The sequence below is a fragment of the Clupea harengus genome, chromosome 12 (genome assembly GCF_900700415.2).
Source record: "Clupea harengus chromosome 12, Ch_v2.0.2, whole genome shotgun sequence".
Classification (NCBI taxonomy): Eukaryota; Metazoa; Chordata; class Actinopteri; order Clupeiformes; family Clupeidae; genus Clupea; species Clupea harengus.
Genome location: NC_045163.1, coordinates 18,009,891 through 18,025,489, shown reverse-complemented (window position 1 = coordinate 18,025,489; position 15,599 = coordinate 18,009,891). Strand labels below are relative to the sequence as shown.

Below are 15,599 nucleotides of genomic sequence, written 5' to 3'. Positions count from 1 at the left end.
ACTCAGCACACAACACTGAACTGTCTCTGGTGTCACATCAGGTCAAGCTGACACTTAACTATACTGTGGTTGCTATTACTGACACTGTATTGAGGTATGTCACTCCTCACCTTAGCATGATGGAATCAATCTCCAGTCAAGGTAAATGAAATGGAATGGAATGAGGAAGCTCATCTTTTTAGAATGTTGCTGTGTGTGAATTACTGCTGGGGAGTTGCAAAGCCACAGTGATATCTGTGGAGGGCCTTTATGATGAGCAACAGTTCCCCCATAGTCCCTTTAGAATGGTTTTGAGTATTATACTTATTCTAGTATTTTCCAGGAGCCATTATGGAGGCCGGTGTCTCAAGCGGAGATTGCCTCCTGTCTGATGTTTTTTTTTTTGCTCTGCTCCTGATGTTGAAGTGTGGAAACTCTCTCTCTCTCTCTGTGTGTGTGTTTGTGTGTGTGTGTGGGTGTGTGTGCGTGCGTGCGTGCGTGCGTGCGTGCGTGTGTGTGTGTGTGTGTGTGTGCGTGTGTGTGTGTTACAGTGTTACTGTTCTGCACATGTTTATTCTGTATTATTCATGCAGGAATGTATGAGCCCTATTCTAATTAAATATTCTGAAGAATTAGCCTCTCAGGTTTGCCAGAGGATCTTCCAGCACAGTCAGTCTGTGTGCCTCAGAGCCAGAGAGAGGTTATATTAAATGGGGCAGAGTTTGTTGTCTGATGTTGTTTTACGTTGGCTTGTTTATCTAATCTCTTCCCTCTCCGCTTGTCTCTGTACACTGCAGACTGTCTCTGGATCAAGGGGCGTCGGCGTCAGGAAAGGTGAGTCACAACACACATACACACACACTCCTCTCTCTTTTTGTTTCCTTCCTTAAAGTTATCGTCTAGAAACAGAAACAGACAGGAACACTGGTGTGGAAAAACCATGATGGCTAGAGTATCCGTCAGCTAAAAGGTTCTCTGTCATGTTTGGCCACTTAGAGTCCATTCCAAATGACTGAACTATGACACAATTGGGGCAACCTTTACTGGGGCTAATTTTCCCATCAGAACATGGCGGCAGACCTTTGACACAGGGAGTGCTGGCTCTGAATCCGATCATCTAAATAGTTGTAGAAGCAGAGAGAGCATGTCTGTATGTGCATCAAAAAGGGAAGTCATGCCCATCTTTGGTGATTTCTGCAGACTGAAAAACGGCAATCCAAGACTGTAAAGTTTACGACGGAGTGTGTAATTTACTCACAGATGGAAATGCCACTGCCTGCTAGTGTGTGGAATATCCTGAAAATACTGCAGGGTAAAGCTTACTGCACTTAAGGCAAGGATATATGTACAGCTCATAATGGGCTGTGTACCAGGGAAGTGTGTGTGTGTGTGTGTGTGTGTGTGTGTGTGTGTGTGTGTGTGTGTGTGTGTGTGTGTGTGTGTGTGTGTGTGTGTGTGTGTGTGTGTGTGTGTGTGTCTGTGTCTGTGTCTGTGTGTCTGTGTGAGTGTATCTGGCTGCCTGTCACTGAGGATTATTACACATGCATAAGACTTATGCATAAGAACCTTTGCTCATGTTTGCCAGCATCCTTATTCCTTTTGTCCTTCAGCAGCTGCTGAACAGAATTCTTTAAAACAAGCCGCGCGGGTTGAATTTTATGATCCCAAAGATGTCATTCGGCCTCCCAAATAGGCTTTGTCGAAGCGTTGTTGCGATGCCTCTGTGAGAGTGTGAAATTAACCTAGCACACCTGAAGAGAGATGTTCACCTCAGATGCACCCTTGTCCTCAAGGCACGGTGAAATCCTCCCGGCAGGGCTAAACAGGACTCGAGAAAGCCTTGCTCCTTTTGTCTTGTGCCAGGACTCAAGAAAGACTTGTTCCTTTTGTCTTGTGCCAGCCCCTCAGCTCTCTCTGTTCCATTATTAGTGCTAATGTCCCTGTTGGCCGTCCTGCTGTGTGGTGTCAGGCCGTATTAGGGACTGCAGCGTCTCATTAGCCACGGGACTCTGTCGCGAACCGCTGCTCCCCTGCCTGTCCTTTCAAGTCCCCGCTCCGTCCTCCTCTTGTCCGGGTTGCGTGTCTGGGGGACGGAGAGAGCCAGGGTGGAGGTGAGGTCAGCCCGGGTCGACTGACAGCGCTGCAGCGGCGCCCCTCAGCCGTGTGACAGAAGACTGGCCATTTTTCAAGAGTGGCAGATTAGTCGACTCCATGCCACGGCGTGGCAGGTGGCCAGGCAAAGCCTCACAGCCTTGAGTGGCACATCTGTCACGACGCCGACAGACGGCAGTTTCGAAAAGGGACGCACAGCAAGCTGGCCGGGCCCCAAGAAAAGATTGTTTCTTCAGGTTACTGTCACCGTCGCGTCCCGCCCCCACCCCCTCCCCCCCTGCTTAAAAACAGCTTCATCCCAGAAGAGTTAAACGTGCTGTGTGTTCAGTATTCTCGGTGGGGCTCTCAGGTCACTCCGGCAGAAGGCCATTTGTATCGCGCTCGCTGACAGTAGTGTGCGCACCTCTTGCCCTGCTTTCCACTGAAACCTTGCCAAACAAATTAAGAGTTTAATGGGGTTGTGGTGACACAGACAACTGGCCCCCTCACTAATGCAGAAGGAGAGCGGGCTAATATCGACCCGAAAAATCCTGTGTCTAGGTTTCTCGCCGTGCAGCGGCAGCCCACTGTCCTACATCTGTTTGTGTGACCACTGGAAGAGACGGCACAAACTTTAGACTGCTAAACTTTGGCTGTGACTTTGGCTGAGCTGTTTTATGGCCCATTCAAGGACTAGGGGTGGGGAGGTGGAGCTTGTCTAGCTTATTCACTTCCTTTTTGTCAGAGAGCTATAAGTTAAAGGGATGAGAGAGGATAGGTTAAAGACAGGTAGAGAATAAGCAATCTCAGGAAAGAGGGTGCAAAACGGACAAGGAGGAATCAGCATCGATTATCATCTTGCTGGGAAAGTTTTGACCTTGTTGTGTGGAGAGGGGGACGTGGCGTGTGTGTGTGTGGGGGGGTGCTCAGTTCTTAACTGGACAGAGTAAGAGAGTGTGTCAGGTTGTCACCAGGAACCGGCTTAGATCCCAGCCAACACCTTATACACTCTGACACACAGGCCAACCTCTCTCAACCTCAACAGTCAGTCACAGTTAGTCTTCTCACTGCCCACGCGTGTGCACATGGGTGAGTGTGTGTGTGTGTGTGTGCGTGTGCGTGTGTGTGCATGAGTGAGTGAGTGAGTGAGAGAGAAAAAGAAAGAGAGAGAGAGAGGATACATAGAGGATGCCAACGCAAGCAGGATGCAAGGTGACCTGTCAGATAAAAAGATGCCATGAAATTACATGAAGTTTATACACCATCTCCCAATAAACTTATACAGCGAGTGAACTGTCAATTATAGAGATAGCACCATTACAGAATATGAAGACCTGAGGCTTGGTGACGGTGACAGTGACAGCAAAGGCGCGTGGAACTCGCCCCACCGTCATTCTGCAATCTCTTTCAACACCCAAGGGCTACAAAATGCCTTATTGAAATTAAGTCATGTTAAAAGCCTTCTACGACTTCTGAGGATGGCAAATTAGGGAGAAAACCTATTTAATAGTCGTTAGTAGTCTACCCAAGTGCACTGAGGAATTGTTTAACGCTAAATTGCTTATTCTTCTTTGGTTGAATTCTTTGAATGAGTCGTCACTAGATATTGATAAAAACCTCTAGACACTTTCGAATTACGCATACTGTCATTGGCATTTTCATCTTTCAATTTTCATGCAAATGACACCGAAGAAGGTCTTTGTGTCCTACAGATGATTCTGTGATTTATTAGATGTCACTGTAAATGACTGCAAGTCTTGAAGTGGGAACCATGGGCTGTCTCACCGAAGAAAGAAAGAAAGAAAAAAAAAAACGTTAACTGACAACCAGGCCTCAATTAAGCCATTGTTCTCTCTCCATAGGTATAAATGAGCCGCCTCTGGCTTGCATATAGCACTTAATAATGAAGTGTTTGATGGCTGACTGGTGGGGTGTGATTAATTGTGGGTCAGAAAATGGTAACTGCAGGCATTTGAGGTTGGGTAGGAGGCCAGCGTACTTGACAAGCATATAAAAAGAAGGGCATTTAGAGGAGTGCCCACTGAACATTGCCAGCGTCTATAGGGATGGGCCAAGTCGGTGCTGTCGGTGCTGTCGGTGCTGGATTTAATGGGATGGAAGAGTGAGATTTACAAGGTTGTGGTCACCCGGTGGACGCTGAGCCGATGTCAGCCTGCTGACGCCAGCTAGTGCCACCTTGATCACTGGTGCCAATAAGTCATTTGATTCCGTGTTTATGATCCCCCTCCATGTCTCTTTGGTCAGTACGCTGCGTCTGGCTGTGTTGAGGGTCTCCAGATGTCTGCGCTCCCTCTTTTCTGCCCATCGTCTGTCTCTCCTTACCTCCCCTCTCTTCACACCTGCTTCGAGTGTCTGTCTCCAGCCACTGCAGTCAGACCCTAACCCTCCCAGACTGCTGGGTTGATGTTGCGCCGCCTTTGTGTCGCGCTTGCAGACATCTTTGTAGCACAGGGCTGGCCATCCCGCTGGCCTAGCGCCAGTGGCCAGTTACCATGCACTTTGTACATGGGGATGCGGCTATCATCCCTGCGGAGGACTTAACCGAGCCACCGGAGACGGCTCTGGGTGAGTAATGCGTACACGCTTGGGATGCCTGCCCACTCCCTGTTGGGGACGCGGTCTTGCCAAGTGATTCCCAGGATCCTTTGCAGGCAGCGGAGGAGGATAACTTTGAGTCTATCCTCTTGGCGGACGCACGAGGTCCATGTCCCCTGCCGTACTGCTGAGCATGCTGGCCTGGTACTCTGGCATCTTAGTGTTGGTAATCAGCATGGCGTTCTCCCACACTTGCCACTTGCCTTTGTCCCTGGGCCTTACCAGACACGTTAAACACAGAGTGTCGTGGATAGGAGGGTGCTTATACAAGCTTGTTTTGCATTGTACATGACTCCCATGTCCCAGTGATGCTGTGTGTCACAGCTATTTTTGTATGAGTTTGTTGTTCAGCCTGTTTGTTTGGACCGTAGGACATGTACTTACTGGAATACTGATGCTCTTCTATCTATATTTCTGATGTGTAATTTAAAGCAACAATGCATAATAGATGTGGCTTAACAGCTGTGGCTAGGCATACTGGAATAGACCCCCATTTCTGGCACGGTCAAAGCTGTGTTGGATATTAAATAAAGGCGACCTCTAATCCTCACAAAATGCATCTGTGCAGTAAAATTTGTATTGTTTTATGATGCACCTCGCTCCATTTTGCCCTGATATGTCCCCCATCTGTAGCCTTCAGTGAATAGACAGCTGTTTTGAGATTCGATTTTGATTCAGTATGAAGTTTAGCCATGAGGCTGTTCTCTTGTCCTAGCTGTCAGAGAGCTTGCATCCTGGCAAAAATACCTCAGATGCACAATTCACTGATGTCATTAAGCATACATGATCTATTGGTCCTGGAGAGTGAGTTTGATTTTAATACAAATTATGACCTCCCTCTAAACAACCAGACACGAATTAGCAAAATGGTTTATGATTTAAATTTGTAAAAGGGCTGAAGTTTTACTTCATGCCTTGTTAAAAGTTTGAAAAGCTGAATAAACAGAGCTCTGAAATCTGTTCTGAGACAGAGAGAATTTTACTGCAGCATATTGACAAATTGAAAATATCCTTGTGCTAGCAGGAGTCGTCCAGTAAAGACCAGATATTTGAAGTCTTAAAGAGTGTCCCATTTGGCATGTCCACAGTGAGCATCTTAGCAAAATCATTTTGCTGTCAAGGGGATTAGAGTTATGCCCTATCCTCGGTCCCCTCCACCCCTCCTTTAATTATCATTAAAACAAGGTTGCGCTAAAACTAATTAATTTGAGCTGCCAATGCCAGCAACCGCGGCGACATGCTTTTTGGGCAGTTGACCGAACCTTCTGCGCTCTCCACCGCGATCGGCATAATATCCTGCATTAATGCGACAGAGCAACCTCTAAATACCGGCCGACGCGCCGCAGTCACCTAATCACGACATGCACATTCTCTAATTGCCCGAGACACCTCCCCTGCCTAGTGTAATGCCGCCCCCCCCCCAAACGGTCCACATTAGACTACCATAAGCAGGGGCCTGCTGACAGAGGAGGCAGGTGGATGCCGGGTAGCTATAAACAACAGCGCTTCCTCTCCGCTCGCCTCGGCTCGGTTAGGCTCATTGATCCGCAATTCTCGTGCCATCAGCGTTTGTGAGGGCGCCCCTGAGTTGGCTCCATCGCTACAGCCTGGAGGTAAGCACAATCCTGGAGCTTCTAATCATTTTCCCCACGGGATCAATAACTGCCACAATGCTTTTGTGTTGAGGAGACACAGATGTAAATAACCTCTTAGTTCATGGCTAAGGAGGTTTGCCACTTTCCCCATCCTTAAGCATTTTTTTTTGTCTTGTTTTTTTTCTTTCTTTTGTCGCCTGTTCTTCTTTATGGGCCACACTCTGCACCTCTCCAGATGCTTCTCCGTAATGAAGTTGAATCTGAGGGTTTAATTGCACTCCCCGGGGGATCGATTCTGCTCCCAGTGTGGACGCTGATGTGCAGGATTCACGAGGCACCGTCACGAAGCGCTCCATCTTAGGCTGTCACGGCAACCGTGGCGTCGCCAGGGCGATCATTTTAACGGCGACTGAGGATGATTTATAGTGTACATATGACAGAGGGCTGTGTCAGATGGGTGAGAGCTAGAGATCGGAATGAAGTCAGACACTTCTGTGGCGTCACCCATGACCGGCTATCGATCACTGGACGACTGCTGTCATTTTAATCGTATTATAAAATTATAACGGGCGACAGTGGTACAGTGGTAGAGAAGTCGTTTAGTAATCAGAAGGTTGCTAGTTCGATTCCCTGTCGAAGTGTCCTTGAGCAAGACACTGAACCCCTAATTGCTCCTGATGTGCAGTGTGCCATCAGTTAAAATGTAAAATGTGTATACATTGTAAGTCGCACATATGTAAGTCGCTTTGGATAAAAGCGTCTGCTAAATGACTAAATGTAAATGTAAAGTTCTGGATTCATCATTACGCAGAAACCTTGATCCAACACACTCAGAGAACTTTATGATCCAGTCCAATGATTAGTTTATGTAAACATTGCACCATCTTTGCCTTGTGTGATAACCTGCCCATTTTGGTAACGTAGCATTGCTCAAACAGCAGCTGCAATATTCATTCAAATGATCAAGCCAGCTAGTTTCATTGCGTAGAACCCCTTGTCCAAATTAGCACATAGTAATTTTGTTCATTGGTGCCATGTGCTGATTGGAAGGTTTGAACAAGATCAGTATAGTCATGGTCAAGGTCAGTATGAGGCTAGTGTTTGTTTTTATGTTGGAGTTTATTTTAGTAATAAATGTGGTTACCTGTGAATAGGCAATGGAGGCTATTGAATTAGTATCAATAGTAGTATCGAATGGTATAGAGTAAACACTGCTGAGAGGGCATAAAGGGCATAGAGGGCATAGAGGGCATAGAGGGCACAGCTGGCGCCAGTGAGTCTATTGAACGTACTTTTTGCTTTTTGTTAGTTTCACAGAGACACACAAGGAGACTACAACTTGCAGCCATACTGTGCCGTAGGCAGCACAGTTTCATTCAAGCCCTTAGTGTTACGCATCAACAATGTATGTCAACACAGATTTGCCACAGCTTGGTTCTCTTTCCGTAAAAGAAGTCGAAGATACGGAGCAGGTGAGACAGCAGCACGGATTGGCCTGCTGCCTGTTTCCCCAGCCTGCGCCTGAAGCCTTCGGATGTATGGAGTGTTGGGTTGAGTGCTACTCTCTCAATCAGGCAATTACTGGCAGCTGCCTCACCTCACTGTCCTTTGTGTGGCGATCCTGAACGACAGTCCCTCACTGCCTCCAAGGACAGGAGGCCCAACTCCTCTAAGGACATTTACAGGGGAAAAGAGCTTCCCTTAATTACCTGCCATGCTGACCCACTCTAACATGGCACTCGAGAGAGAGAGAGAGAGAGAGAGAGAGAGAGAGAAGGCTTAGGGGCATGCCTCCACCTTAGTGGGGCACAGAGGGCATAGCCCTGGTTCCCGAGCCGAGAATGTGATTAGGCTGGTGACCACGGGCATTTCAACAGAGCAGCACAGTTAGTCGACTTCCTGGCTGCTGATGTTGTGAATGTCCAGCTCTGGGCCTTAACTTGCCTGCAGCGGTCCTCATGAGGTTTTCCATTCTTCACAAGCACTTAGACAGTGAGTTGCACATGTGTATGAAATGCGCTATATCAATAAAGTTGTCTTGCCTTGCCTTGCCTTGCCTTGCCTTGCCTTGCCTTGGAGATACCTGAAATTGATGGCGTACACAATTACAAGAGAGCTTCAAAAATAGTTTGAAACCGTCACGTACGTACAAGGTATGGATTATGTCACTGCTGGATGTGTAAATCCCCTTAAGGCTCCAAGAACACTGTGTCTAACAAATTATTGGAACATTTCTCCTAACTCTCACATTAATAATTTATTGTTTACGTTTCCAGGAGTAATGACACCTTATGAGTCATCCTGGCAAAATTGAACTCGATTGTTAAAAAAGACAGAGCTTTGAGTGGAGTTGCAGTTCATTTTTATGCCCCCTCGCCACTCCGGAGTTTATGAGAGGGGTTTTCTGGCTGTGAGGAAGATGGGTATTTATGTTGCCATCTGTGCCGTCACCGCGTGGGCCGGCTGCCCCTCACTACACCGGGGTTAGCCAAGTGTGCCCCTGCCTGGTATGGAATTTGAACTGTCTGGCCATCGGCAGCTTTATGGAAGCCAATTAAGGTCGGTGTGGTTTTGAACGCAGTTTAAATACTATAGTATTGGCTGAAGGAGGGGAAGAGATAGAGAGACAGAGTGAAGGAGAAGGAGACAGAGAGAGAAAGAGAGAGAGATTAACAGGATAATTTGTGTGCTGTTTTGTCTTAAATTCAGCAATGCACATTGTACTAACTCTAATCACACAATCTACCGACGAGATTGTGAACAGATGAGTTTGGGAGGTTTGCTTGCTTGTGTGTCTGCGTATTTGATTCCTCTACATTTCAAGGTTGTTTTGTAGGAGTCTATTGGTGGAGTCTTCATTGGATCAATGCTGTTGTGTTTGAGAAAGTTTGGACGGAATGGGAGAGTGGGTGAATAAGCCTCTAATTGATCTTCCTTCCCCACTCTCTCTCTCTCTCTCTCTCTCTCTCTCCCTCCCTCTCTCTGTCTCTCTCTCTCTACCTCTCTATCTCTGACTCTCTTGCTCCTTCTCTCTGTCTGTTATTTTGACAGAGCTATCCATCACATCTGCCTGCTTCCTTGCTCATCCCCCGCTATACTTCCTCTGAGAGCCAGAAGCCTCATTTATATTCCCCTGCTTTTGGAGTGATAATGTTTCAGTTCTCACTCACACTCACACAAACATGCACAGATAGACGCACCTCTGCTAGTGATAATATTCTCATTTTCTGTCTGGCATTTTCTGTCACACACACACACACACACACACACACACACACACACACACACACACACACACACACACTCAAAAAAACCACATGCACACACTTTTCCAACTGATAATATTCTCATTTTCACTCACATGCAGGAAAGGCTCTCTTGTTACCTCTGAGGGAGCTTATGTCTAGCAGGGGCAGATGACATCAAATGCCACATCATGAGCCACTGACACTCATCTCATGGACTTGTTTTCCCTCTTGCATAACCATCTATACATTATACCACTTAATACCACACCGTTTTGCATAACCATCTATACATTATCCACATTATACCACACCGCTTTGATCCCTGGAAGGCTGTGCCCCACAATCATATATGGAATAAAAATGGCTCCCTAATTAGGTATTTGAGGCTGTCCGAAGCTTCGAAGTCCTTGGTACACAGTGCATGGATGATCAGTGGTGGCAGGTCCTAGTGCAGCGTCATGGTTTAAAGCTCTAAGACTGGAGAATCCACTATAACATGGTAAAGAAGGGGAAATGCTCTCAGACTGGAGAATCCGCTATAACATGGTAAAGAAGGGAAAATGCTCTCAGACTGGAGAATCCACTATAACATGGTAAAGAAGGGAAAATGCTCTCAGACTGGAGAATCCACTATAACATGGTAAAGAAGGGAAAATGTTTTCCTTGCTCCTTCACTCCCACTTTGTGCCCCATCAGTGTCTTCCTTGCCCCTACCCCATTTTCCTCTTCCACTTCATCCGCCTCTCTCTGCCTCGCTTCCTCCTCTTCTCCCCATTGCACGGTAAAGCCTTCGAGCCTCCATTTGCAGCTTGTCAGTTCGCTTTACCCAAACGCTCATCTGGTGAGGTCCTCTGCCCACACGGCCAAAATAAAAAAAGCGCACCTTAACCAGACACATGCATCATTAGCGAGTCTAATTGGGCCTCTGTGTAATTATGACGCTGCTGGTTGCGGAGGGGCTGGGATGCCCAGGCTGGGCTGTGACGCCAGACTTTGTGAAGCGTGGAGGCCCTGACCTTGAGCTCCAGCGCAGCCGCCAGCGGAGGTCTGCTGGCAGCAGAGGCCTGTGGACCGTGGAGCGTGGAGCGGGTCCCGGTGACGCTAACACAGACGGATGGGTCTGGTTAAGGCCCGGAAATAGAGGACAAGGCGCTCGTCCAACCACTTCCCCCTCCAATCTTCTCTCTCTCTCTCGCTTCTCCCTAACCCCCGCCTCCCATCTCCATCTCTCTGTCCCAATCTCTCTCCTCCTGGCTGTATGGTAGATGACTTTGAAGTATGGTCTTTGATGAAGGACCTAATTATTTCTAAGACGCTGCATTGTTAGAGATACAGAGGGCCCATGGGGGTAAGGAGCAGTGACGAAACAGTGAAAGGAGAAATATGGCTAGAGTCAACAATGTATTGTAATGTATATGTTTGACGTGTGTGTGTGTGTGTGTATTGGCGTGTGTGTGTATGTGTGTGTGTGTGAGGGAGTCTCACAATGTGTGTCTGGACATATATGAATGTGTATATAGGGTGTAATAAATCTCACCTTTTCTTCTGCAGGTAAAAATCCCTCTCTCTTTAAAAAGAGTCAATAAATCTCCTCTCTGTCCTTCATTCTGGGAACCTGTGTGAATATGTGCGATGCAACCTGAGCGAGCATAGCTTTTTGTTGAATTGAAAAACAGTAATTGGAGAATTGGTCTTCAACTTTCAGCAGTGTCATCATGTCAATAACTGCACTTCAGTGATGAATCTGACTGCTAGCAATAATCTCAGACAGCTACTAACTAAACGCAGATCCGTTTTTTCCGTGGCTCACATAGGCAGTTCATTTGAGGTTACTTCAGTTAGGGGTCTCCGACACTAATTAGGTGCCAAGGGCAGGTTTTAAATTTGTCATTATGTTGTGCTGGCAGTGATAAAGGCGTTGTTGGATTCATTTCCTCATGCTTCCTCACAAACATTGTGTCCTTTTCTGTGACTGTAGGGCTTCATGTGTGTGCCATGAAATTATGAATCATATTAATTCATTCTTTATCTTTGTGTCACCCCCCCTCTCTGTCTCTCCATCTCTCCACCTCTCTTCTTCCTCCTTCCTTCCCTCTGTCTCTCCCTCCCTCCATCTCTCCATCTTTAGTCTGGCTTTTATAAGGGTGTGGCTGGCTCTCAGGTGACTCTGTCCAGCCTGGTGAACCAGAGCAGGGCCATGCTGGAGGAGCAGGCGCGCCACCTGCTGACCGAGCCCGAGAGGCAGACCATGGGCTACTACCTGGAGGAGTACCGGGACGGGCACATCGGTGTGGAGCCGCTGGTTATGGCTCTGTTTGAGCTGCTCAACACCCACGCCAAGGTGTGTGTGTGTGTGTGTGTGTGTGTGTTGTGTGTGTTGTGTTGTGTGTGTGTTCCAAGAGACACGACGAGGGTGTTTTTCAGCAAGACACGTCCTTTATTAACTCTTACTTTACAAAGGTAGTCAAACATAACTGAAAACAGGTAAACCCACTCCAGTGTGACTGGCACCTTTTCCCTCGTCAGTCCTGCTTCACTCTGACTCTAGTCTAACAATTTGCACCTGAGCTTGCAATCAGTGGATGGCCCAACCTCCCCAGTCCCCAGAGCACCTCCCCAGGGTCCTAGAGCCTGCCCAGTAAGGGAATTCGGTAACTTTTAAACCTAGTGGAACCCCAAGAGCAGCTTGAGGTACCACAGTGTGTGTAGGTGTGTGTGTGTGTAGGTGTGTGTGCAGGTGTGACTGTGTCCCAGCAGCTCGGAAGTCTTGGTGTGAAGGTTTGTGCATGTACGAGTGCCTTAAAGTGTTTTTTATGCGATTGTGTGTGAGTATGTACAGTATGTGTGTGTGTATGAAAAAGTGTGTTAAGCTTTTTGAGTAGATGTTGCCATGAGCATTTAAACATATTTGTCAGTGGAACCTCCCTATCCACTTATTCAGTAACCACAGTTTCACTTAATATTAACAGAAAATATTGAGTGGAATATTCAGTTGACAGTAAATATGAGGAGAAAAATTCCAAAAATAAACATCAAGTTCATAAGTTGTAAATGTCTGCGTAGCCCCTCGGCACCATCATGCTTAATGCGTGACTCATATCTTTAAGCACATCTCATTTCTCATGTATGTCTGTCCTTGCTTCCTCCTTCCTCGTTGCGTTACCCCCTCGTTGCGTTACACCCTTGTTTCGCTACTGGTGTTTCGCTACTATCCGTGGTTTTGGCTATCCAGATACGGTCTTGGAACGTATCCACCGAGGATACGGAGGCTCTACTGTAATGGAGAACGACTTGCCATCTTTATGCACACTCATCATTTTAGATAGCAAGTTTTTGTGGATCGCACGCGATCGTTCTTGTTTTTGGTGCATCTGAGGCAGACGCTCTCTCTTTCTCTCTCCATTGATATAGAGCCAGGTAAAGGTCATATACATTTCTGATTTACCGAAAGCATTAAAAGCATAGAAAGATTAAAAAGGTGCTGGCCAGGTTGCCAAGTCCCCTCTTCTCCCATGCTTCCCTTCTAGAGTTTATGACAGAGTAACGGAAAACACTTATTCTTAAATATGCTCACATACATAGATTTAAGCATAGGAAAATAAATTCTCTTAACTAGATGATGGTTTATTAATTTATTTCACTTTTTATGTTCAACTTTATGTTCACTATTTTCAAGTTCTTTATAGTTCTTGGATAAATAGTTTGAAAGACTGCCTGCACACTGTCCAAGATTGAACATTTCTGAGGCATTTAAGGTATAGTCTGCAATCCAATACACTTTTTGTCAAATTCTTTTTGTCGAATTTCCTCTAGCTGTGTGTTTTGGGTGCACAGTCCATGAAAATGGTTCTATAAACACACAAAATGGTTCTATAAACACACAAAATGGCTCTATAAACACACAAAATGGCTCTATAAACACACACAACGGCAGTCAACACATTGCTTCAGGAGCACGGAAGGGAGAAATATAATTTGATTGGCTATTGAAATCCAAATGTCAAGAACCTTTCAGCAGAATCGCGGACTGTACCCTTAAGTATTGGTAACCCCCCCCCCCATTTTCCTTCTGTGAGGCGCATTGTGTTACCTCCTGGTATGAAATGCGCCATACAAATCAAGTTTGATTTGATTTGATGAAAGTAGGAGTTTGACCAGCAGTAGGGCTAATGATGGTTGTAGGACAATTAAGGGCAAAGGCAGCAGTGTTGGTAGTGGGATTACTGGTACTACTAATTCATATCTTCTCACATCTCTGTCCCAGTTCTCGCTGCTGTCAGAGGTGCGAGGCCTGGTGTCTCCCCAGGATTTGGAGCGCTTTGACGGGATGGTGCTGCGCCGCGAGATCGAGGCCTTGAAGGCCCGGCAGGGTGGGGCGGGAGCAGCTGCCCTCCACCCAGACTCCTACTCTATGGTGTCCTATCCAGACACACTAGCGTCTTCATCAGCCAGCTTCATGACTAACACCACGCTCAGCTCAGCACGGGTGAGACACACACACACACAGCCAGTACACACACACACACACACACACACACACACACACACACACAGCCGGTACACACACACACACACACACACACACACACACACACACACACACACACACACACACACACACACACACACACACACACACACACACACACACACACACACACACACACACACACACACACACACACACACACACACACACACACACACACACACACACACACACACACACACACACACACACACACACACACACACACACACACACACACACACACACACACTCACAGACAGTACACAAACGCACACACACACGTGCTCATGCACACACAATGGCGGGGGGGCGACAGTGGTACAGTGGTAGAGAAGTAGTTTAGTAATCAGAAGGTTGCTAGTTCGATTCCCTGTCGAAGCGTCCTTGAGCAAGACACTGAACCCCTAATTGCTCCTGATGTGCAGTGTGCCATCAGTGTAAATGTAAAATGTGTATACATTGTAAGTCGCTTTGGATAAAAGCGTCTGCTAAATGACTACATTTAAATGTAATGTAACACACACAGTCACAGACTGTCACAAAAAGGTATTCACAAAAATACACTCACATACTGTACGCACACAACTCATGCATGCATGTATACACACATAGATAGACAGAAATATTTCTAATTACATGTATGGTTTCAGAGTTATACAATGCAGGTAGCAGGGCACCAGTACACCTAGAAGGAGAGGTCACATTTCATTCAAAAAGACAACAATCTTTGCAGAAAACAGGCAGAAAGTTTGAAAAAGTCACCCAGCATGGCGTTTTTCTTTCCTGTTTTCTGTCTGAGCCTAAATGATAGGGGTGGGAATGGTGCCAGGGGTTGGTTGTGATGTATGGCCATCTCACCTGCACAATACTGGACGCATCTCTCCCAGCCGCTGCCTGGGTGTAAATCTTCCTGAGAAATTGCACTAAAAGAACAAATCTTGCCTCTGCAATGATCTCTGTGTGTGTGTGTGCGTGTGCGTGTGTGTGTTGATGGGTGGCTAGGTGCCAGAGAGAAAGAGGAAAGAGAGAGAGAGAGAGAGAGAGAGAGAGAGAGAGAGAGAGAGAGCATTTGTGTGCATATTGAAAGGCAAAGGATTGGTCAGTTGGTATTTTAAGTGTAGGGTTTGCACACAAAGCCTAAAGGAACTGTTCTGGTGGTGTGTGTGGGAACTGGACATTTATCTCCAGGCCTGCAAAGTCTAACCCTGCCCTCCCCCACCCCAATCCCCTATCCCCCTTTACCTCTCTCTCTCTCTCTCTCCATCTTTCTCTTTCACTCTCTCTCTCTCTCTCTCACTCCCTGTCTTTCTGTCTCTGTCCACTCTCAATTTGAACTGCCCAGGAGAGACTGCTGTGGTTGATAGATATGATGGAGGTAGGACACACACACACACACACACACACACACACACACACACACACACACACACACACACATTTCTACCAGCAAATACCCTGAGTGGCTATGCAGTGGTGATTTCTGTGTATTGCCAGTGTTATGTTACAGTGTGCTTGTGTGTATGTTTGGTGTCCCTCGCC

At 46.8% G+C, this 15,599-nt stretch overlaps 1 protein-coding gene across 1 annotated transcript in view; it reads left to right on the top strand.

Annotated features, from left to right (window-relative positions):
- The window catches only part of whrna (whirlin a), a 90,745-nt gene that overhangs the window by 59,988 nt on the left and 15,158 nt on the right, over positions 1–15,599 (top strand). The window contains exons 5-7 of the mRNA XM_042709430.1: positions 777–813; positions 11,658–11,870; positions 13,794–14,015. Coding sequence (XP_042565364.1) covers positions 777–813; positions 11,658–11,870; positions 13,794–14,015 — 472 coding nt within the window. The remainder of the gene's footprint in view (positions 1–776; positions 814–11,657; positions 11,871–13,793; positions 14,016–15,599) is intronic.